This window comes from Pezoporus flaviventris, unplaced genomic scaffold, assembly GCF_033815535.1.
Source record: "Pezoporus flaviventris isolate CSIRO_AGI_PZ_B2104156 unplaced genomic scaffold, CSIRO_AGI_Pfla_v1 ptg000002l, whole genome shotgun sequence".
Classification (NCBI taxonomy): domain Eukaryota; kingdom Metazoa; phylum Chordata; class Aves; order Psittaciformes; family Psittacidae; genus Pezoporus; species Pezoporus flaviventris.
The window spans coordinates 24,405,749-24,430,989 of NW_026892550.1; the positions used below are offsets into that span (position 1 = coordinate 24,405,749).

The 25,241-nt window shown below is 41.6% G+C and overlaps 1 protein-coding gene and 1 long non-coding RNA gene across 3 annotated transcripts in view; both read left to right on the plus strand.

The window, feature by feature from the left end:
- Positions 1-25,241, plus strand: part of LOC133278828 (uncharacterized) — a 73,063-nt gene that overhangs the window by 17,882 nt on the left and 29,940 nt on the right. The window lies entirely within an intron of this gene.
- The window catches only part of ATP10D (ATPase phospholipid transporting 10D (putative)), a 53,280-nt gene that overhangs the window by 917 nt on the left and 27,122 nt on the right, over positions 1-25,241 (plus strand). For both annotated transcript variants that reach the window (XM_061471950.1, XM_061471958.1), the window contains 4 exons: positions 12,799-13,107; positions 13,870-14,064; positions 18,472-18,676; positions 24,547-24,632. In XM_061471950.1, the coding sequence (XP_061327934.1) occupies positions 12,839-13,107; positions 13,870-14,064; positions 18,472-18,676; positions 24,547-24,632 (755 nt within the window). In that variant the 5' untranslated portion in view covers positions 12,799-12,838. Of the gene's footprint in view, positions 1-12,798; positions 13,108-13,869; positions 14,065-18,471; positions 18,677-24,546; positions 24,633-25,241 lie in introns of those variants that run through there.

A 25,241-nucleotide genomic window follows, 5' to 3' on the forward strand; every position in this document is an offset into this window, starting at 1 on the left:
ATGTCAAGGAAGTAGACTTATGTCCATCTAAGTCACAGAAATGCCTGAAGCTTCAGAAAAGTTTGGAGGAGCGCATGGTGCACACGGTCAGTTACATGATTAGGCCACAATAACAATTACTGGGCTTAGTGATGAAAAAATGTTTGCAAGGATGGGAACAAAAAATCAAAGTTCCTAAAAGGAAATTATTTTTCTTTCAGAAGTACAGCTGCTGAAGTAAAATGTACTTTTAATATCAAAATTCCTAATATTTTCATACTAAAGTAATAGGGTATTCATGTCTTGCCAATGACCATAGTATTGAGAAACCTCTTATTTATAAAACATACTTATCTTCATATCATCATTAAGAGAGAACAAAATTGTCATTATTCCTGTTTTCAAAATGATGGATTGCAGCAGTGGCATGGTTTAACCCCAGCCAGCAATGAAGTACCAGGCAGCTATTTGTTCACTTCCCCCACTGTGATGGGGAGGAGAATTGGAAAAAGGTAATACATGTGGACTGAGATACAAAAAGTTAATTAAAATAAAGTAAAATATAAAAATAATAATTGTAATGAAAATTGAGAGAGACGAGTAAAGGCCAAGAGAAACAAGTGATGCACAATACTATTGCTCACCACCCACTGACCGATACCCAGCCTGACATAAGTAATGATCTGGCCTTCCAGGTGATTCTCCCCAGTTTATACACTGGGCATGACACGCTGTGGTATGGAATACCCCTTTGGCTAGTTTGGGTCAGGTGTCCTGTCTCTGCTTCTTCCTGGCTTCTTGTTTCCCTCCTCACTTGACAGAGCATGACAGACTGAAAAGCCCTTGATCAGGGTAAGCATTTTAGCTACAACTAAAACAGTGTTATCAACATTATTCTCATCCTAAATCCAAAACACAGCACTAGGAAGAAAATTAACTCTATCCCTGCTGAAACTAAGACAAGCAGAGAGGTATTAAATGCTTTCCCCAAGGTCAGAGCAGAATTTAATTCTCTTAACTCCTTTGCATGGCCCAAAAGCTGGTCTAAAGATATTGTTTTAGATTGAATATTTACTGTGGGCAGTGACTATTCAGAGGAGCAAAAGCTAGGACTGACAGACAAGGATCACATTTATTTGTTAACCACCACTACTGTGGGTGATGTGGATTTCAAAAGCGATAGCCACAGCTGATACATATTTCTAACTAAAACTAGACCAAAATCAGGATTGAGTGTTCTACATAAGTACTGGGAGACACTCATTCCAGTCTGATATTCCTGTCCCACTATCCTGTGCCAACATGAGTACTTTCACAGCTGCAAACTGAATCAGGAAATCAAACAATGTTATTGTCTTTTTGAGTTAGTAAAAGGTCTTACAGATCATTGAGTTGAACCATGTTCAGTAAGTACCAGATAAATTGCAAAGGATGGAGCAAAGCCAGAAGCAGGAGGTAGGAGATGCAAGAGCAGCTCCTTTCAGTGTTAGCTTTTAATTCAGTTCAGATGCTATCAGCACTGCTTCTTCAGTGTCTCAAACAGTTTTGAGGTTACTAGGGTCAGAATTTGAGCATTCTTAACCCCTGCTTTTTTTTCCCCCCTTCTTTTTCTCCTCCCTAGGCTCCTCTGTATTTTGACTTCATTTATAATAATTGCAATTTTAAAGGTTGAATTTGTAATTGAGCCATGATTTGCTGCAGGATACCTCTCTCAGGCCTGAAATATCCTCTCAGAGGCCCGTTCTATAGTAGTGCAGAAACTCTGTAGTGCTTAAAGTGGATTCACGGGTTATTCCTGTCAAATATCCCCAAGCAGTACACAAGTTTTATGTTCTAAAACAGCACTGTCATTTGCAGCCGGATTGTGTGTGAGGAAGTTGCTTTACTGGTTGCTTTACTGGTAGAAAATAGAAACTGTGCTTATGGACAGCAGTTGTTGCTGAAGCTAGAATAGAAATACACTGAATCAGCACAGCAGCATTGACAATCAAGGTGCTGCAGTATCACCATCCCTTTGCAATACACAGGTATCTCACATCTGTTGTAGATGTTGTTTCAGCTTCTTAAAAATCAGAAGACTGTATGTAAATGGTTCATATTTAAGATACACTTTCGGTAGGTATGATTGCAGTGTGCTTAAGGAAGGTTTAATCTGTTTTGCTAGAAAACAGTGAAGCTGCACAGTTACAGGCCTTGACATGAGCCATCTAATTCTGCAGAGTACTTGAAGACCTTCATGGGAATTTGTATTTTTGTGGCTTAACTGCTGTTAGTTATCTAGATACTAAGTAGCTCATGCCCACATATGTAGCATCCACATTTCTGGCTTCCAGTGTTGTCAGAGAAGTCTGGTACAACCAGAAAGTCTTTACGATAAAATCAAATGTAGTATATTCATTTAAAATAATCTGTGGAGGGTTGTTTTTTTTTAAGATTGGAGTTGTGTTTTTTCTGTCACCATATGTATAACCTCATTTCCCAGAGCCTTTGAAGAGCCGTAGAGCATTAAGCCTGGAAGCCTCTCTGGATGCCTTGGGAGTTTCTAGAACTCTTGAAGAGCTAGCTGATAATGTAGGTGCCTTAGAAAACCAGAAGAATAGGACCTAGTATTCTAGGAACTCAAGTACAGTTTCTTGCTGTATAGGAACTTTCAGTGTAAATTTCAATGACTAACCTAGATCTTGTCTACACAACAAAGTTCTGTCCCTTTAAAGAAATCACCATAGTTAAACCCCATTGATACTGCCAATATGGATCCATTTCCTTTAAAACTGCTTACTGTAACTTAGGGAGCATAAACTTGACTACAAAAACAATCACATCCTGTTGCATCATATGAACACCAGTATAAATTTTTTAACATGGCCCAGACCTTAGTCTTACTGTGAAATTAATGTGAATTCCACACATATCGAAGCCTTTACAGTGATTAAATGCTGCATGACGATAAGCTAAAGATAAACTTGTGAGGAAAAAAATGGTCATAAAAGTGTAAGACAGCCTGCAAGGTTTTAGTTTACAGTTTTGAAAGACCACTGTGGCCCATGAGAATGTGGCCCTAACCCAGCAGTCTTCACTTTTATTTTGAAACTGGTTACCTATAGCAGAAATACATGATTCATGTGAATTTTAAACCTGAAATTTGGTAGTGTATGATTCAGTTGTTCCTGTAGGTACAAGACTTGATTGACATCCAAAGTAGCTTTACCCAAGGTGGAGAAGATTTAGTGGTTTTATATACTGCTCTCATGCTGTAGCACATTAACCAATACTACTGCATGTATGGTTTATTATTAAATTAACTTCGGATTGACCTTGTGTCAGGACCTTGACAGTTCCTGGGTTTAAATGCAGCCTGCTGATTTTTTTTTACTTGTGAAAGAGCTGCCAGTGGCTGGCTTAATGTACTCAACAACCAACAAAACAACAAAAGACGTTTCCAAGAATAAAGCATTTCAAGGCTTTCAGGTTTCCAGCCTTGCCCATGCCAAGTCAGACTTTGTAGGTGGGAGTGCATGGTATGCATAAATACACTGCCATAGTATTTCACTTTTCATAGTAACATCTGCCTTCCACTTTAAATCCAAGAGTCCTTAACATTCCCTTTGTGAATATAACTCATAATATATGGTTGCAAATAACCACTTTTTTTTTTTTTTTAGAATCAAAATTTTGATTCCTGCAGGTTTTTGGCTGTTTGTCCCATAAATTGGCAGCACAAGCCTCTTATCCAGATCTGTTTAGCATATTAAGGTGTCTGCAGATTTCATATTGACTTGCAAAGACGTGTTCCAAACTTGTGAAATTGCATGTTACAGAGAAAGTAGCAAACCTTAGGAGACAAGAAGTATTTGTTCTTCAGTGTTAATTAATCTTTAGGCCATGGCTCCCTTAAGCTACTTCATTGTCTAATAGCTTCTGAGTTTTCAAAAATGACGAAGAGTTGTATTTAACATTTAGTCTGGATGGTTCTGACAGTGTACTCCAGTTGTAATGTAGCAATGCAAGTGTTAGTAAGCCTGTGCAGTAACGCTTACCAAGAGGTTTAAATGTGACTTTGTCTGGATCAAGGATTGTCTGCTCTTTAACAGCGTGGTGTAGCGATACCTCCATCTGGGTTAGCATTTTTTGTCTTCCCTGGTCGCCCCAGAACCTCAGACCTGCAGAATATCCTGAAATATTTAGGAAGAGAGCTAAGAAAAGGGGTATTGCTGGAGAGATGCATTGTTTGAATTGCTTCCCTTTTAGGTGCTCTAGACATTTTTTCAGGTAAGATAATGCAGTTTTATTGGTTGCATTTCTGTTTGCCAAGAATTGAGTTATAACTTTCTACTGGTAACAGCCCAGATGACACAGAAGGCCTCCTGCACATTGTGTCCAAAGACTGTTCCTGAGCAAGAACATGGTAGAAACATGCACCATACATGTGCATGTGCCAATGGTCTGAGGAACATTCTTGTGGAATATATAATTTACCAAGGGTATTTAAAAGAGAAATTTCTGAAAGAAGTATGAGGACTAACTATTTTGAGGTCACAGGAAAAGAGAAAGATGCTGTCAGGAGGGAGGAAGTGGTCAAGAGAAGCTGGGGTAAATGGTTGGGCATTTCACATGACATGTGAGCAAATGACCACAACATAATAATAAGGTGGAGTTCCAGAGCAGTATAAACATTGGCTAAATTATCTACCCATCTGTTTTACAGTCAGTCTCAAGAAAGACTACTGAAGGCTACTGACTAGTACCAAAAGCTACTGAATAATATAATTGGAACTAAGGGATTTTAAGTCGGCTACATCTCCTTGCAGGAAAGCTAGGAGCAAAGGCTTGCATGCAGATGTGAAGGTGGCACTTCATGGAACTGGGAGCTGACAAAGTTTACAAGAGCCAATGAAAGGCAAGTGATGGGAAAAGAAAAAGACTTTTCAACATGAAATGTACATAGAAGAGAATGCTTATACTGGTCTTTATGGTGAAACACCCTTCATTCAGTATATGGACTATTTAACCTGAGAGTTTTCTTGGCATTGCCACTAGCAGAGAGTTATTAAAGGGTTTTTTTATTGTGATACAGGTTTTCAAACATGGATAGTGTAAAGTGTTGAGCTGTCCTGTGGTAAAAATGACACTGCTGTGCCTTGCTTTTGCAAAGATTTGACAACCAACTATTGCACATTAACCATATCCAGTCCTTGCAGTTTTCTATATCTTAAAGTGCTTTATAAGAAGTTGAAAGAATTGGAGTACATGAGGGAACTGAGGTGAAGAGAAAGCAAATATGTCCAGTGTCAGATAATTCCCTTCCACATTTCATCATGCTCATGTGACATTAGTAAGGTTGCTACAAGACCTTGCGTTTTTGCATGTAAAACGTCTGGATTATCTCTGTATCAGTTATTGCCATCTAATAAGATGAACTAGTATTCGCTTGAGTGTGTAATGGAAAATGAGAACAGTCTAGCTTGTGTCATTCTATCCTCAAGACAGTGTATAATCATTTAGGGTTCCTGTATTCACATACTTGAACATTATTCTTGGGGTTTTGTTAAAGTTTTTTATTGTATTTGTTTGGTGTTTGGTTGGTTGTTTTTTTTTTCAGATAAACCTTTAAAGTACTGCTTCAAAGTAATTCATCTCATGGATGTTTTCCAGTGTTTAAAGAAACATCTGCCATTTTTTATTACTTTGAATTCATGTAAGCTGGAGAACTCAAGGATTTACTATGAAAAATGACATCGAAGAGGGTCAAATAATGTTTTAGGAGAAGGGATTTCATAGAAAAAATGCTTAAACCAGCTTTTATTTGATCTTTGGCAGCTTCATGCTTTACAGTATCTAGCATGAAGTTGATGAATCGCCTTTTGGCCTCCTTCTAGCTAACCAAAGAAAAGGTGCTCATTACTTTATGATCCAAGTTTAAGAGGAAGAAGAAAAATTCTCAAAAGATAAAAAAAAAAACAAACAAATAAAAAGGTTTCTGAAGTTTGCAGACTCATAAAATTCTATTTTAAAATGGAAGTGCAAATGATTAAAACCGACAAAACCCTTTTTTAAATGGTAGTTCAGTCAAATCCCAGGTGAGTCAGAGGGCGTTGTGGCAGAGTATGAGATCCAGATATTTTCTTCCCAAGATGATAATTGCCTGATTCACTGTTTCGACCGTAGCAGATCATTTGTTGCTTCTCATAAAGCGTTTTCGGTACAGTGCAGTTACAGTGATTTTATGTTGGTTATCTCTTGTCCATACAGTCTTCTTCAGAGTTTTCTTAAGAGTTGTTAAAATAAAATGCTGGGGCTAATGGCAGAAATACACGGTGCGCACATCTGAACCCGATGTTTCCTGTTCCTTTTTAAGCTGTGATTCTCTGAAGGAGGGTGAGGAAGGGTGGGGCAGAGGTTTTGGAGCTGTGTCAGGAGTCATGGATGTGTATGCAGTGAGAGATGACTGCTCTTCAGCAGCACTGCTTATGCAGTTTCAGTCTTCAGCTCCAGTGGTGAGGAATTTTGTCTTAGCATGCTGTCATGTTAAATGTCCAGTATTCTCCCCATATTCCATTAAAGCGGTCACCAGGTATCAAATGCTACAGGAGGTAATAGATAATGAAACCAAAAAGAGTTAGAATTTAGAAGGTCTTGAAATTTGTCAGCTTTTCATTTTTGTTTTTCTTGATTCTCAACTCTCTTTTCCCATCTTTGTTTGCATCTTACTGATAATGTAATTCTTAAGCTTTTAAAGTTGGTTTAGCTTTAGTAGGTTATTTTGCCTACATAATTTTCACTGAGTGAACAGGATCTGCCGTTTAAAGCGTTTACATTCCCATTAGCCCTGGGAGTTTGCTTTGAGAAAGTGTATCCTTACTTCTGCTGCTGCTTCTGGTCACAGAAGTTACCAGTATCAGATGTTTGTTTGATGGTCTTGTGAAAACCGACATGATTTTCTCTACAAGTCAAACCTCTCAAGTACATAGTTCATGGCATCTAGAAATATTTTGGGGTATTTACTTATTTTTCTACAGGATATTGCACATCGTAACAGCATGTAGGGATATGTTGATTTACTGCACTTGGGCAAAGAATTACTGTTTCAAGCAAAAGTGTAGGTAATCATTACACCCTGTATGATTCATGCTAAAGATGGAAGCTGGAAAGGGATAAATAAATAAAAAGGGAACAAAGAAGAAATCTTGTTAAAAATCTCCCTGATAATCCAGCATACTGTTAATTAAAGCAAACCATTCTTTAAAAAGGCTTCTTATTGCATAAGATCTGTTTGTGAAGTTACTGATTTGTCACAGTATAGGGACAGGTAAGGAGAAGTGTTGTTTCCTTAAAATTATTAAATCTTAAGGATGTCATCGAAAATCTGGACATTTAGGTTGGTGGGGTGTTTTTTTTTCACAGCTCAACTGCTAGAATTTGTTATTGCAAAGAGGAAAGTTCTTCTTTTCAGCCAGTCAGCTTTTCAAATGCTGTTTAATATTTAATACTAATATTTAATATCTTAATATTAAGGTCTTTGTTCTTTGTTTCAGTCCTGACTCGTGTAGGTGGGTTGGTTTGATTTTTAGGCGCTCTAGGTGTATTGAAGAGCTCTGCATAGCCAAGTATGAACTCCACTAGCAGCACATTCTGCAGTTCCTAAATGTTTTTTAAGACCTGGCTACCTTCCAAGCTTTAGACTTGTTCTCAGACTCAGTACAAAAGAATGGAAGCATCTCATTCACATGTATACAGATCAATATTCACATGTCAGATTGCTACTATATGGTAGCAATACCTTAAAAGTAGCTCACTGATGTGAAATAGCTGCTTGCCAAGGTCAGAGTTTGCATCTCTGGAGGAAAGACTGACCCTGATTAAAATGGGATAGTAGCCTCTATCCAGAGGGCAGTCCCTTTCTGTTCTGTACTCCAGGCAGTATGATTAGAGGGGACAAAGACATGAAGATGCCACATTCTGTGAAAATAAAGAGAATGCCTTATATTTTGGAAAATCTTCACAACCTCCTCCGTGTTTCTCTGAGAAGTCCCAGACTTAGCTGCCTTTCTGTGCAGCAGTTGCTTGCCTTTGGTAGTCTGATGGTTACTGGGACCACAAGGTTTAGCACTTCAAATAAAGGGAAGTCTCTTTCTCAAACTGGTCTCTTATATCACGTGGGGAAGCACTACAGAAGAGCCTTGGGAAAATAGTAATTCATGTGGGAACCACTGGGGGATGCTTCGAGGAGGTGCTATATAGAGGTTTGTTTTTCTTTCCTTGTTCCTCTTCTCCCTTCACATGCAGATCTTGGTTTCTAAAAAAGAACATGAGTTTGTTGTATGTGGTGACAGTCTTTGAAGGCATTAAGATTGTAGCAGGCAGTAACTATCCATATCTAATGATGATAGGACAAAAATGTACCACCTTAATTTGGTCAGAGGAAGAGACCAGTTGGACATTAAGGGAAAGCTTTCTAAGCAAAAGGGTAGTGACACAGTAGACCAGGCTTTTTAGGAAGTTTGCAAAATCTTCTTTTTAAGGACAGAGTGGGTTGATGTAGATATATTAATACTAGCTCACTGCTAAAGGACTTGCTGAGGGCATTGTGCCTATGTTTCAAGATTTCTGCAATCGTTATAGAAGAAAGGAAAAATCAAGGAAGATGTATGTAAGAGAAGATATGCTAATGTGAATTTGATAGTTTGAAAAATTACTTTTTAAGGCACCATTTTGGTAGAATTTGAGCAACAGAGTGGCAGTTGTCACTTCCAAGATACATGTGGATAGAAGCCTGACGTGATTGAAGCCAAAATCAGGAGTAGTTTGATGACTAAACAGATAGTCTTTACTAAGGTAATCTGTAGAAAAGAGATGTTGTTTAGAAAGACCCAACACAGCGGGGCAGCACTCCAAAATTGATGAAGACTGGGAGGCCTCCTATAATCCTCGGGTGAAATCGGTGTGCTCAGCTCGCTCCCTGGAATGTCTGTACACCAATGCGCACAGCATGGGAAATAAGCAGGAGGAGTTGGAAACCTGTGTTAAGTCAGGAGATTATGATCTGGTGGCAATGACAGAGACGTGGTGGGACAGCTCACATGACTGGAATATAGTCATGGAGGGCTATGTCCTCTTCAGGAAAGACAGGCCAGCCAGGAAGGGTGGTGGGGTTGCTCTTTATGTACGGGAGCAACTACAATACACTGAGTCCTGTCCAGGGACAGATGACGAGCGAGTTGAGAGTCTGTGGGTGAGAATTAAGGGGCAGGCTGGCAGGGGCGATACTGTTGTGGGTGTCTGTTACAGGCCACCAGATCAGGGTGAGGAAGTTGACGAGGCCTTCTACAGGCAGCTGAGAGCGGCCTCACAGTCACAGGCCGTGGTCGTCGTGGGGGATTTTAACTTCCCTGATGTTTGCTGGAAGGACCACTCAGCAACCCAGCCACAGTCCAGGAGGTTCTTCCAGTGTATGGATGATAACTTCCTCCTGCAAATGGTGGATGAGCCAACCAGGAGAGGAGCGCTGCTAGATGTCATCCTCACTAACAAGGAGGATCTGGTCGAAGCAGTAAGGTTGAGGGCTGCCTTGGTTGCAGTGACCACGAGATGGTGGAATTCAGGATCTTGTGTGGTAGGACCAGTAGAATAGCAAGTAGAATTGCAACCCTGGACTTTAGCAGGGCAAACTTTGGCCTTTTCAAGCAATTGCTAGGGGTAATGCCATGGGCAAGGCTGTTTGAAGGTAAAGGGGCCCAAGATAGTTGGTTGGCATTCAAGGATTGCTTTTTCCGAGCTCAAGATCGGAGCATCCCGACATGTAGGAAGCCAAGGAAGAGGGTCAGGAGACCTGTGTGGCTAAATAGGGAATTGCTGGGTATGCTCAAGTGGAAGAGGAGAGTTTACAGGTCATGGAAGGAGGGGCTGGCCACCTGGGAGGAGTAAAAGGCTCCTGCTAGAGGATGTAGGAAGGCAGCTAGGAGGACTAAGGCCTCCTTAGAATTAAACCTGGCGAGAAGGGTCAAGGACAGCAAAAAGAGCTTTTTCAAATACATGGCAGATAAAACTAACACCAGAGGCAATGTAGGCCCACTGATGAACGGGATGGGTGCCCTGGTGACAGAAGATACAGAGATGGCAGAGTTACTGAATGCCTTCTTTGTCTCTATCTACTCTGCTGCAGGCAGTCCTGAAGAGCCCTGTACCCCTGAGACCTTAGATGAAGTCAGGTCAACGGAGCAGTTTGCCTTAGTCGATGAGGAATGGGTTAGAGACCAGTTGAGCAGTCTGGACATCCATAAATCCATGGGTCCAGATGGGATGCACCCGCGGGTGCTGAGGGAACTGGCGGAAGTCATTGCTAGACCACTCTCCATCATCTTTACCAAGTCTTGGGAAACGGGAGAGGTGCCTGAGGACTGGAGAAAAGCAAATGTCACCCCAGTCTTCAAAAAGGGCAAGAAGGAGGGCCTGGGTAACTATAGACCGGTCAGCCTCACCTCCATCCCTGGGAAAGTGATGGAACACCTTATCCTTGGTGCCATCTTAAGGCATATCAAGGATAAGAGGGTTATGAGGGGCAGTCAACATGGCTTCACCAAGGGGAAATCATGTTTGACCAATCTCTTAGCCTTTTATGAGGAAATAACACGGTGGATGGATGATGGCAGAGCGGTGGATGTGGTCTACCTTGACTTCAGCAAAGCATTTGACACAGTCTCCCACAGCATCCTCACAGCTAAATTGAGGAAGTGTGGTCTGGATGATCAGGTAGTGAGGTGGACTGTGAACTGGCTGAAGGAGAGAAGCCAGAGAGTTGTAGTCTATGGCGCGGAGTCTAGTTGGAGGCCTGTAACTAGTGGAGTGCCTCAAGGGTCAGTACTGGGACCGGTATTATTTAATATATTCATCAACGATTTAGATGAGGGAATTGAGTGTACTATCAGCAAGTTTGCTGATGACGCTAAGCTGGGAGGAGTGGCTGACACGCCAGAAGGCTGTGCTGCCATCCAGCGAGACCTGGACAGGCTGGAGAGTTGGGCAGGGAATAACTTGATGAAATATAACAAGGGAAAGTGTAGAGTCCTGCATCTGGGCAGGAACAACCCCAAGTTCCAGTATAGGTTGGGGAACGACCTGTTAAAGAGCAGTGTAGGGGAGAGGGACCTGGGGGTCCTAGTGGATGACAGGATGACCATGAGCCAACACTGTGCCCTTGTGGCCAAGAAGGCCAATGGCATCCTGGGGTGTATTAGAAGGGCGGTGGTTAGTAGGTCTAGAGAGGTCCTCCTTCCCCTCTACTCTGCCCTGGTGACACCGCATCTGGAATATTGTGTCCAGTTCTGGGCCCCTCAGTTCAAGAAGGACAGGGACCTGCCGGAGAGAGTCCAGCGCAGGGCAACGAAGATGATTAAGGGTGTGGAGCATCTCCCTTATGAGGAAAGACTGAGGGAGCTGTGTCTCTATAGTTTAGAGAAGAGGAGACTGAGGGGTGACCTTATTAGTGTATATAAATATATAAAGGGGGAGTGTCACGAGGATGGAGCCAGGCTCTACTCAGTGGCAAACAATGATAGGACAAGGGGTAATGGGTACAAACTGGAACACAAGAGGTTCCACTTAAACTTGAGAGGAAACTTCTTCTCAGTGAGGGTGACAGAACACTGGAACAGGCTGCCCAGGGAGGTTGTGGAGTCTCCTTCCCTGGAGACATTCAAAACTCGCCTGGACACATTCCTGTGTAACATTATCTAGGTGTTCCTGCTCCGGCAGGGGGATTGGACTAGATGATCTTTTGAGGTCCCTTCCAATCTCTAGCATACTGTGATAGTGTGATATATGTTAGAGGCAGCTTTTGTGGGGGAATTTAGGAAGGACATTATAGTGAAAAGTTTTGCTATGATGTATGCAGATAGTAAGATCTGAGATGAAGCGAAAGTAATCTGCTGTCAGAAGTAGCTGTACTGATGATTCAGGCCTCATACAAGTTATAGTTTTAAACAAACGTAAGATGAGCAGTTCTGTGGAAGAATTAGTATAAAAAATGCAGTAACTATTGTTTGTAAAAACTTGTAAATTATAAAAACCAGAAATTTTGACCTTCTGTTAAAACATAGTTTGTGTGTGTGAAAGTCCTTGTCCCTTTCTGAATGCACTGGGAGGTTTGGTAAAGTGAGCATCACCTCTGCCTATGAATTTTAGCTTTTAGGAAAACAAATTCCTGGGTAGATTGCTGGATCTTAGTGAGGTGAAGGAGGAGAAGCATTGGCATGAAGTCTATTCATCTTCTCTCAGCTGGTAAAAATCCTCAAAACTGTTTCTAATTCAATAAGGAGAGGATTTTTGTTCATACTGCTGAGTGCCTGTCACTCGCAATTCCTTGCTTCATGCCTAAAACTGTATTCAGATGGCTATTGTTGTATCATTGGCTCCTGAGTTTAATAAAGGTTGTTAACCATCAGCAAGGATTGCAGTGTTCGAGATAAGGATTCCTTCAAAAAATGCTGTTCTCTGCAGAATTAGAAGCTTGTCTACGTCTTTCACCATACTGCAGCACAAGAAGCTGGTGGGTGGGCTGCTTTTAGGAGGTGCTATTACAAAAATACTGTGCATTTTAAATGGAGTAATCAAACTCTAAGATCCTGAAAGGGTGGATGAAATTCAGATAAATTCAACCTTTGAAGCAGGGGTTCCTGACCTCACATAACCTATTAATTATCTGTTTGGGGATTTTTATGTAAATGTTTTTTTCCTAGTCTTGTTCAAAACTGTAACTGTGCCTTTTTAGTAGAAAAGCCTTTACAGAATTATCATGTAACTTGCTGTCTTCTAACATGTTTCTAGATAGGGGACACTCCTTGGATTGCAAAGCATTCCAGGCGCAATGGCAGATCCTATCCGCTGGGCCCGATACCGTTGGCAACGACTGATATCTACAGAGGGCAGAGAAGGTAGCAGACCCAGCAATTCAAGTAACAAGTGCCATCAATCATCGAAAGCCATTGGCAAACATAGGATAGTAATACCCTGTTTGGGACATTTTAAGGAAGAGTATGAAAAAGTATCAAAACTGTACATGAGCAACAAAATACGGACTACCAAGTATACGTTATTGAATTTTTTACCACGGAATTTGTTTGAACAATTTCACAGGTAATGAACTCCTTTTTCATTGTGGTCATTCTTCTGAAGTGGAATCCTTTTATTTAAATGTGTTGCTTTATAGACAGGTATTAAAAATTATTCTCCCTCCTGATCTGCCTGCCACTCCTGAAGAGATCTGTGTTATTTGGCCAAGTCTCTTGAGTATAAGTGTTGGGCTAATCCTTTTCTCCGTAGCTTATGTAATGTCTGCTAATTTTGTCCTTCAGGTTATTGAAGTGTTCCTTACTCTTGGAGCACTGCCACTCAGAAATCTGCAGTAAAATTTCCAGCTCATTTCCTGCAAATGTATTTCTCGCCTTCCACATGTCTTTCTCTGTTGCCAGTTTTTTTCACCCTCCTTCTGCTTGGAGGACTGCTGATCTGTAAAGTCATACAGGGAGGTTGTAGGATGGCTTCCTTTTAAAAACTTGTTATCTCCCCCTGGAGATGATAAAGTTAAAAGACCTGAAAATTTGAGAGAGTGCAAGTTCACCAGAGTATCGCTAGAAGACACATACCTGGAGCACAGGTTTGAAAATACGTAAAAATTCTTGTTTTCTGCATCTTTTGATCATGCATATTAAGCAACTGTGCAGCTAAGTATTGACCAGAGAGTTAAAACGAAGTTCTGGATACTTAGTTCTTAAATTACACTTGGGCTGAAGAAAAGATAAAGCCCTGCTAACTTAAGTGTCTGTATAGCATGGAGTTGGAAAATAAGGACAACTGTCTGCTAGCACAGCTAACTCCTGTATTTTCTTCTTGTTTCAGAGTTGCCAATTTGTATTTCCTATTTCTAGTTGTCCTAAATTGGGTTCCTCTGGTGGAAGCCTTCCAAAAAGAAATTACAATGCTACCACTGGTAGCGGTTCTGACAATTATTGCAGTGAAAGATGGTATGGAAGATTACTCCAAGTACAAAATGGATAAACAGATAAACAACTTACTAACCAAAGTATATAGCAGGTAAGAGGCAACAGTCTTTCTGGTTCATTGCTATTATTTGATTATAAGTATATGTGGAAAAGTTGTTGATAAATCTTTCATTTTAATTTCTGGATATTCATAGAGTCATAAAATAATTTTAGTAGGAAAGGGTCTCTGAAGGTCATCTAGTCCAACCCCCTGCTCAGAGTAGGTCTAATTAGATCAGGTTGCTCAGGGGCTAGTCTAGATGAGTCTTTATCACCAGTTTTGCCAAATGGTTATCAAATTAGTATAAAATTTGCTGAAAAAAATTCTTTGGCTGAGGCAGGTGTTCATGCATGAGTTCATACTCTATTAACCGTGGTAGTTTGACTAGTTAAGCATTGTGTATAGCATTTGTTTTGAAAGGTGTATTTTTAATTCCTCTGTAATCACTGTAAGCATCATGGAAATAAAAAGACAGGAACGCAAATTGATCATATTTGAAATTAACTGGCAAAATCTTATTTTAGTGCATATCAGTGCTGCCCACATCATTTTCTTTTATATCTTTCATAAGAGGATATTCTGAGACTCGTTCAAAGCCTGTAAAATACAAAAATGAAGGAAGTATAGTGGACCCTTTTTCTTTCTCACATGCTCTGTGGTCATGTAGGGAAACAGCTGTTTTGAAAAACATCACTTATCTTGTGTTCTTGTAGTATCACTTGTAGGAGAGGATTGATTAGTAGTTAGACACTAACAAGTTCAGTAAGGGCCAAGCAATAGCAGACAGTAGTTGATGTAGTGCCAAACCACATTTAAAGCTTCCTCTTTTCATTAAAGACACACCTTTTCCTAGTGAAAGCACTACACTGAAAAGAAACTTTTCTAAAATCTTAATGTGCTGGCTGGTTATGCCAAACCCTAAACCCTGTAGTATAGACATGGCCTTAAATGGCCCATGCAGCAGGTTTGCAATCTGGTACTACATAATCACCGTTAAATGTATTGTGGTATTACTCAGAAGATGGAATTTCCATCTTTCTGGCATTTGCCATACTCTACTAGTATTTTAAGTGCTGGCTTATAACCATGGAAAAAGTCTGGAATATCATTGTATATCATCAAAGGAAGAACAAACAGCTTTTTGTTCTGCAGCCATGAATAAATATTTTCCCAGAATTGTTCTGTTCAATCTTTTGAAACAAGTAATTGGACTGTTAGGGAAGATAAACATTTTCTTTCTTTTTCATGTCTGCAGAGAAGACTTAAGGGAGAAACTGGATTATTTCTGCTATAAATAGCAGTGTACCCTGAAAGAATTCATTGCCAGAATGCTGAAGCATTCAGTATCCATATTCCTGAAACCTTTGTGTTACTTGCAATCACACAACAATGTCAATGAGCAGAATTAACTTCTGATCTTCTCTTCCGGCTGGATTCGTTCCCCATTACCAAAAATGTGTAATAATCAGTGGCCATATTAGTCATCTGTAAAAATTCCTCCTTATGCCTATAAGTATTTGGGTTTTGTAACTTTTTTAAAAAATTCTTTCTTTATCATGATTTATTTTATATAGTATAATCTGGTTTTAAAAATAAGTTTGGAGGCATGATTCAGGATGATTAAATCTTACTGGTATAAAAATGATCAGTCATCTTGGACTTCCATTAATCTCACATTAGGAGTCAGAATTTCTTAACTTGTTTAACAAGAATCTGTTAGAAATTGTAATGACTCTTCCAGTGCATGTATTAAATCAAGCATAGTCATAAAAATTGTAAACATGATGAACTAGCTAATGTTGAATACAATTTCCAGTTTTTTTTTAATGTGCATTTGTTCATCTGGAGAGGTTGTATGCATTGTACATGCTGTCTGTGTAATTTTACTTATACATTAGATACTGATAACCTACATGGCTACTGAGAAGTGCCTAATATAATAGCTTTTCTTGCTATCTCAAAATTTAACTAAGCAGTAGTTGTCATGCTTGAAAGCTGGAAGGCTTCCTGTTGGTATCTGAAGATAATATGCATTATTATTAGACCAGTCATCCTGAACTTGAACTCTTGTGAGGCTTGCTTTTGTACAAAGTAGTGTTCATAATAGAAACTTGTTGCGCTGTGGTCTCTTATCCCTGTCAAAATGTGCCAGTTTCAGTGCCTTGATAAATCTATCTAAGCAACTTGATGCTAGTTTCTGTGCGCTGATTTTTCCAGGAAAGCTTATTTCTGTTTTGAAAATGTGATAAAGTAAGGGTTGCTTAAAATTTTTGGTTTTTTTTTCCTGCTAATCTCTCTCTTGTGGAGTAATAGAACATATCAATAAACAATAAGATGTGCTAATGTGCAATTTAATTTAGGTTTTAATTGTTGTTAGGATGTTAAAGTTATCAGTCCTTGTACATTTTGAGCAAGTTAGAGTAGTTGGATCTTATTAAAATAGCCATGAGTCACAAAGTATGAAGGCACTTCTGTTTGAGCATCTGTTAAAATCAGTAGTTTGTCATTTCAGTGGAACTGTGGTATGGTGATTATGATGGAAAAATCCATTTATTCCTCCACTGACCTACTACTAAAGACAGTTAATTTTTTTGCCTGACTTTGTGCTGAACTGAATAAAGAATATGTGCATAATCCATCTGCTGCATCAGCAGTAGAGCAGATAACTTTGCTGTCTGATACATTTTTGTTTTCTTATTCCCTCTCCTGCAGACCTCTCAAATATATTTCTGTTTCATTTCAAGCCTTGCATGTAGGTGCAGGTGCATCAATTAACAAGAACTATCATATGCTTTCAGTACTACATTTATTAAATAGGTAGTGATTTAAAAGAGAAGTATTTGCTATCTCCTGAGGTCTTATCTCAACACTGGCAGGACAGACAAATAGGTTTTCATAATTTTTCAATAACTAGTGAATGTGCATCTTAAGGAGAAAACAGATGTGCCTTGTATCACTTTCATTTTATGTCAGCTTTTGTTGCTTCCTGGTTTTGATTTGTTTGCACTTAACTGTTAAATAACATAACCACTTCCACCTTATCTTTACTGGAGAAACTGTCATCAGTACACTGATTAATTGTGCAGGCTTTGTGCCTTCTCTTTGTAGGCAAGCATTTCCAAAAGGGTACTGTCAGATAATGCAGGTCTGAAAGATATGGCTGCAAAGCTTCATACAGGAAATATTTTTTTTTTTTTTTTTTTTTGTCATTAGAAGTATCTGTTTCAGTATTTATCAGAAGCACTTTGATTAAAGCTAGTAGATATGTGTCAGTCAATACACAACAGCCATGTCGCAAAGCATCTTAGCTTATGTCTACACTGTAGAAGTTAGGTGCACTTCCCAGCTACCCAGTGGGAGTGTGCTTCTTAGACAGCTTAGAATGAGGTCCAGGGGAGGAAACAACATGCGAAACGGCCCTTGCACAGCCCAGACTGTATCCCAGTCTGAGTAACTGCGACATAAGGATTGTGGAGAATACATGCTCCTCTCTTTAAACGTAGCTCTAGGGTTAGACTGTGCAAGGCAGAAAAGCTCGCAGTCACTGTGGACAGTAATAGCTTGTACAAACATGTACTGCATTCAGACCTGAGTAACGTTTGTAACAGCAATTGTAGGTGTGTTTCATCAGCCATGTTGCAGTCGCCTACTACTGTATGCCTCCAGCTAGCTCATCGAACATTCCTTGTTGCTTGTTGCCTTGCATCCTATTCACCACTCTAAACCTGACTGTGTTTGCCATAAACTGGTGTGATTATATAAAAGGAAGATTCTTCATCTCAGCTGAGGACAGTACAGCAGCTATAAATGGAAAATTGAAAACAGTTCAAATTTATGTATGTCATGCCTGGATATTTCTAATTAATAAAAAATTTCAACTCACTTGATAGGCCTGAGCTTTCACTGACTTCTTGAGTATTATAGAGTCTTTGTACCTTACATTCAGAATTAATGGTAAAGATATTTTAAAAGCATATAAATACAAGTATTTATATTCAGAGCATCAGTGAAGTGATTGCTGGATATTCTTGGCTTACTGGTAGACATTCATCATCTTGGGAGACAGACATTTTTGAAAGGCATTATCAGAAGTGAAAAAGATTTGCTGTTTTTAGTTGCATAATTGCAAGAAAAAGTGGTGATCCAGAGAGAAGTCCTGAAAACTGTTTACTCTCTTGGAATAATGAAAACACAGGAAACAAGTGGGCTGAATTTTAAATAGACCTAGAATAATTCTGGGAGGGCATCTGGAGGGTAATTTCCAGAAAAACAGGGCTTGGATCACAGAGCTGATTCTTTGTAATTTCTGTTCATGTTGAGCTAGTAGACTACCTCAACAGGGGATTTTTTCAATGACTTTGAAGCATAAACTGTTAGACTAATTTTCCAGTTACAGTGCATTTGAGCTTTCACTTTATGCATTTGTAAAATAAATTGCTGTTTCTGTATGTATTTCAGGAAAGAGAAGAAATACATAGATGAGTGCTGGAAGAATGTCAATGTTGGGGACTTCATCCGGCTTTCACGTAATGAAATCATTCCTGCTGACATGGTGCTGTTATATTCTAGTGACCTGGATGGGATCTGCTACATTGAAACAGCAAGCCTTGATGGAGAAACCAATCTAAAGCAGAGGCAGGTGGTGAGAGGATATTCAGAGCAGGTGATTAGTTGTGCATTTGTAGTGGTGTAATAAAGCTGACATAACAGATAGTCAACCCAAAAAAAACCCAAACCGCACACCTCTCTAGATTGCCGAATTCTTGATAGCTCAGCAACTCCCATCTGAAAACAAAATAACTAAGTAAAGCAGTTCTAATTTGTTGCTTGAGTTATTCTGGGGGAAATCTTTGTGTTCACTTAACCCAGAGTAAGAAAGATTTCAAGTAATGCTAGCCAGTAAAAATAACTATTCAGGTAGAGTCAACAAATAATTTATGGGTGCATGTCACGTCATGGGTGGAATTTCTCAGAAGGATGTTCTGTGCTATATAAAGACCTAGAGAGAGAAGCACATGCTATCTTCTCTTTTTCACTGTTTTTTCATGTTCCAAACATATTTTTACCTCCATAAAACACTTAGTATTATACCTAGCAGATAAAATGCTGAAGGCTAGCAGAAAGAAGGTGATATAAAATGAACAAAGAATCCCGGCATTAGTGCAACCCTCAGCACACCTGGTGCTGAGTCCTGCTGCTGAAACATCATGCAAAACAACAGCAGGGAGCCTTTGTGCTGTTCATAATAACATACTGTTTAGTCCTCTGGAGATAAAATTACCTGAACTGCCTCTGAATTGTCAGCAGTGGCGAGGAAGTGAGAAGTACTACCTTGTGAGCATTAAGACTCCCCTGCTACTTAGCAACTATGGTAATGCCAAAGGCATGATGTGATATTCATAAGCAAAGCTCTTTCTTATCCCCTTACAGTGACATCACAGTATCACAGTATGCTAGAGATTGGAAGGGACCTCAAAAGATCATCTAGTCCAATCCCCCTGCCGGAGCAGGAACACCTAGATAATGTTACACAGGAATGTGTCCAGGAGGGTTTTGAATGTCTCCAGGGAAGGAGACTCCACAACCTCCCTGGGCAGCCTGTTCCAGTGTTCTGTCACCCTCACTGAGAAGAAGTTTCTTCTCAAGTTTAAGTGGAACCTCTTGTGTTCCAGTTTGTACCCATTACCCCTTGTCCTATCATTGTTTGCCACTGAGTAGAGCCTGGCTCCATCCTCGTGACACTCCCCCTTTATATATTTATATACACTAATAAGGTCACCCCTCAGTCTCCTCTTCTCTAAACTATAGAGACACAGCTCCCTCAGTCTTTCCTCATAAGGGAGATGCTCCACTCCCTTAATCATCTTCGTTGCCCTGCGCTGGACTCTCTCCGGCAGGTCCCTGTCCTTCTTGAACTGAGAGGCCCAGAACTGGACACAATATTCCAGATGGGGTCTCACCAGGGCAGAGTAGAGGGGAAGGAGGACCTCTCTCGACCTACTAACCACCGCCCTTCTAATACACCCCAGGATGCCATTGGCCTTCTTGGCCACAAGGGCACAGTGTTGGCTCATGGTCATCCTGTCATCCACTAGGACCCCCAGGTCCCTCTCCCCTACACTGCTCTCTAACAGGTTGTTCCCCAACCTATACTGGAACCTGGGGTTGTTCCTGCCCAGATGCAGGACTCTACACTTTCCCTTGTTATATTTCATCAAGTTATTCCCTGCCCAACTCTCCAGCCTGTCCAGGTCTCGCTGGATGGCAGCACAGCCTTCTGGCGTGTCAGCCACTCCTCCCAGCTTAGTGTCATCAGCAAACTTGCTGATAGTACACTCAATTCCCTCATCTAAATCGTTGATGAATATATTAAATAATACCGGTCCCAGTACTGACCCTTGAGGCACTCCACTAGTTACAGGCCTCCAACTAGACTCAGCCCCATAGACTACAACTCTCTGGCTTCTCTCCTTCAGCCAGTTCACAGTCCACCTCACTACCTGATCATCCAGACCACACTTCCTCAATTTAGCTGTGAGGATGCTGTGGGAGACTGTGTCAAATGCTTTGCTGAAGTCAAGGTAGACCACATCCACCGCTCTGCCATCATCCATCCACCGTGTTATTTCCTCATAAAAGGCTAAGAGATTGGTCAAACATGATTTCCCCTTGGTGAAGCCATGTTGACTGCCCCTCATAACCCTCTTATCCTTGATATGCCTTAAGATGGCACCAAGGATAAGGTGTTCCATCACTTTCCCAGGGATGGAGGTGAGGCTGACCGGTCTGTAGTTACCCAGGCCCTCCTTCTTGCCCTTTTTGAAGACTGGAGTGACATTTGCTTTCCTCCAGTCCTCAGGCACCTCTCCCGTTTCCCAAGACTTGGTAAAGATGATGGAGAGTGGTCTAGCAATGACTTCCGCCAGTTCCCTCAGCACCTGCGGGTGCATCCCATCTGGACCCATGGATTTATGGATGTCCAGATTGCTCAACTGGTCTCTAACCCATTCCTCATCGACTAAGGCAAACCGCTCCATTGACCTGACTTCATCTAAGGTCTCAGGGGTACAGGGCTCTTCAGGACTGCCTGCAGCAGAGTAGACAGAGACAAAGAAGGCATTCAGTAACTCTGCCATCTCTGTATCTTCTGTCACCAGGGCACCCATCCCGTTCATCAGTGGGCCTACATTGCCTCTGGTGTTAGTTTTATCTGCCATGTATTTGAAAAAGCTCTTTTTGCTGTCCTTGACCCTTCTCGCCAGGTTTAATTCTAAGGAGGCCTTAGTCCTCCTAGCTGCCTTCCTACATCCTCTAGCAGGAGCCTTATATTCCTCCCAGGTGGCCAGCCCCTCCTTCCATGACCTGTAAACTCTCCTCTTCCACTTGAGCATACCCAGCAATTCCCTATTTAGCCACACAGGTCTCCTGGCCCTCTTCCTTGGCTTCCTACATGTCGGGATGCTCCGATCTTGAGCTTGGAAAAAGCAATCCTTGAATGCCAACCAACTATCTTGGGCCCCTTTACCTTCAAACAGCCTTGCCCATGGCATTACCCCTAGCAATTGCTTGAAAAGGCCAAAGTTTGCCCTGCTAAAGTCCAGGGTTGCAATTCTACTTGCTATTCTACTGGTCCTACCACACAAGATCCTGAATTCCACCATCTCGTGGTCGCTGCAACCAAGGCAGCCCTCAACCCTTACTGCTTCGACCAGATCCTCCTTGTTAGTGAGGATGACATCCAGCAGCGCTCCTCTCCTGGTTGGCTCATCCACCATTTGCAGGAGGAAGTTATCATCCATACACTGGAGGAACCTCCTGGACTGTGGCTGGGTTGCTGAGTGGTCCTTCCAGCAAACATCAGGGAAGTTAAAATCCCCCACGACGACCACGGCCTGTGACTGTGAGGCCGCTCTCAGCTGCCTGTAGAAGGCCTCGTCAACTTCCTCACCCTGATCTGGTGGCCTGTAACAGACACCCACAACAGTATCGCCCCTGCCAGCCTGCCCCTTAATTCTCACCCACAGACTCTCAACTCGCTCGTCATCTGTCCCTGGACAGGACTCAGTGCATTGTAGTTGCTCCCGTACATAAAGAGCAACCCCACCACCCTTCCTGGCTGGCCTGTCTTTCCTGAAGAGGACATAGCCCTCCATGACTATATTCCAGTCATGTGAGCTGTCCCACCACGTCTCTGTCATTGCCACCAGATCATAATCTCCTGACTTAACACAGGTTTCCAACTCCTCCTGCTTATTTCCCATGCTGTGCGCATTGGTGTACAGACATTCCAGGGAGCGAGCTGAGCACACCGATTTCACCCGAGGATTATAGGAGGCCTCCCAGTCTTCATTAATTCTGGAGCGCTGCCCCACTGGGGCAAGCCCAGCTACAACCCCATCCCCCTTCGAATCTAGTTTAAAGCTTTCCAAATGAGCCCTGCTAATTCGTGCCCCAGCATCCTTTTGCCTCTGTGAGACAAACCTTTCCCACTTGTCATTGTCCAGACTGGTGCCCTATAAAACCAGCTCTTATCAAAGAATCCAAAGCCCTGCCTGCAGCACCAGTCTCGAAGCCAATCGTTTATGGACTGAATCTTCCCATTCCGTCCCACATCATCAGTGGAAGATGGAAGGAGTGAGGAGAAGATCACTTGAGCCCCAGACTCTTTCACCATCCTCCCCAAGGCCCTGTAGTCTTTCTTCATCCCCCTCAGACTGTGGGAAGCAGCTTCCCCCCCACCTATCTGGAAGACCAGCAGCGGGCAGTAGTCTGTCGGGTACACCAGGTTGGGGAGCGCCCTGGTGATATCCCTGATCCGGGCTCCAGGCAGACTACACACTTCCCTATGATGAGGGTCAACTCTGCATATCGGGCCCTCTGTTCCTCTCAGAAGGGAATCCCCTACTACAATGACCCTTCTTTCTTTCTTATCAGAGGCAGTCTTGAGGTGCGAAGTCGACCGCCTTTTCCTGTGTGGCCTTGTGGGCTGGCCTTGCCCCACATTCTCACCTACCTCTCCTTCAAGATCCAGGGCCTCAAACCTATTACGGAGGGACACCTGGGGAAGCAGGGCAGGAAGGGGGGAGGGTTTCCCACGATGCCGAACTGGAACTCGCTTCCAACCCTCGTCGTCTTTTTGGTCCCCTACCTCTGCGAACTTCTACAGGGCAGGGGGTGTCTCCGGCCATCCCCCTCTGTGTGAGAAGGCAGGGGGTCCTTCCCCTTTTGGGGGGTATCTCCCTGGAACCGTTCCGACTGGCCCGCCAGGGAGCTACTCCACCAGTCGATCTCCCTTTCACACTCCTTGATGGTCCTCAGTGTCTCAGCCTCCTCCTTAAGTCTTGCCACCAGGCTAAGCAGATCTTCTACCTGCTCACACCTCACGCAGGTGGAATGCTGTCCTCCCCCCCCCAGCAGCAGCAGGCTCTGGCACTCCCTGCATCCAGAGACCTGAACAGCCACAGTCTGGGACAGGGTCTCTGTCTGAGTTGCTGCAGTTTTCTTACTGCAAGCTCTCTTTCTGGAGGTGACCATATTGGTCTGCAGTCGGACACCAGCAACAGGGTCAGCAACACGACCTGCTTGTTCCTCCCTGTGCCTGGTGGGCAGCGACGTGTCATTTTTTTCTTTCTTGATTTAATAACAGTAAGGCAGAAAAGACTTCTTGATTTTTCTGTATATACATATCATTATGTAAGGCAAAATTCAAATGGTTCTGCAGGCTTACATCATTGTGAGATGGTCCTGATATCACGCCAGCTCCTGCTCTGAGGTATGATTTCAGTCTCACTCAAGAAAGAGATTGTTTTCTCTGTTTCCAGAAAAAGGTGCATCAAAATGCTAGGAAGAGTCATACTGTCCAAAAAAAGTGATAATTCCTTTACCGTTCAAGACTGTTAATTTTTGTCCTCAAATAAAAACAAACAAAAAAAGTCACTGTAGAGTCTTCTTGTCAGGACTGCATGGTTTCTGAATGTAGAACCATGGTCAGCTTCACAGACCTCTAGTGTCCTGCCAACTGAGTTTCAGCTAGAGGCTATGTCCTTATAAACTGAGGCTGAGTAAGGCTGTCAGTGCTATGTAAGAGGCATTACCTCAGATAGCATCCTGGTCATGGTATCAGGAACAATGGCAATGGCTGTTTGGAAGAATTTCAGGTTGCAGAGAAAACAGTGTTTCTTCTTTTTCCTTATAATGAAAAAAACCCTATGGGAAATGTCTGCATTTCAGATGTTCTTGCATTTTTATGTTTATTTTTTATTTTTCCTCATTCTTCCACCCATTCTCTCCTCTCCAGTGTTCTCAAAATATCAGCAATTCAACTGATGCTTTCCAGGGTTAGATATTTAGTAGTAAGTCCTTCCATGCTGTGTAAGTCTCATTTATGGTGAGTAGCAAGCGGAGCATCCACAACACCAGCAATTTACAGTTTCAAAGCTAAATTGTTAAATAGTGAAATTTATATGAATTTATAATGTTTTTTAAGTTCCATCACATTTTGTTTGAGTTCTCTGTTTGGGTTTCTGGCTTTAGGTCTCTGAAATTGATCCAGAAAAATTCTCCAGTAGAATAGAGTGTGAAAGTCCTAACAATGACCTTGGTCGCTTCCGAGGCTTTGTGTAAGTAGACTTGTGGCTCTTGAACTGTTGTCATTTGCTTTGGTGCTTTTACTAATTTTCAGAGAGCTTATAATGTTTGCTTAAAATATTAGTGACAATATGCATAGAAGTCAGCTTACACCACTACATTTCCGAGTATGGCCCAACAGACAGAGCTCCAGGGCTTTCTGAGCAGTAGATTGTGAACTGGGCAAGACCACTAGTGCTTTTTATTTTGAATTGAATACTTTCAACATCTTAGTTCAGGCTATTTTGGAATTGTATAGTCCATATTTGAAATAGCTGTTTCAAGTCTACTCTTAATAACATGTGTTACATACAGTATTTGATCTGGACCATGGCCTGGCTGCATTGCTCAGAAATGGAAATTGGAAGGAATGGCTTCCTCTCAATCTGATTTGTTTTGTGTAACCATCAGTGACTTGATCAAGGTCCTTTTGACCCGTGTACCTATATGTGTCTTTTCTTCCTCTAAGTTTATGATTTTTGGTAGACAGTAGGAATACAAAATACTGTTTCATGGGGTGACTTATTTTCAGGTTTTAAGAGCTGTCAATATCCTTCCATGTGGGCATTGATAAATTAGAAAAATTAAAAGAAAAAAAATAC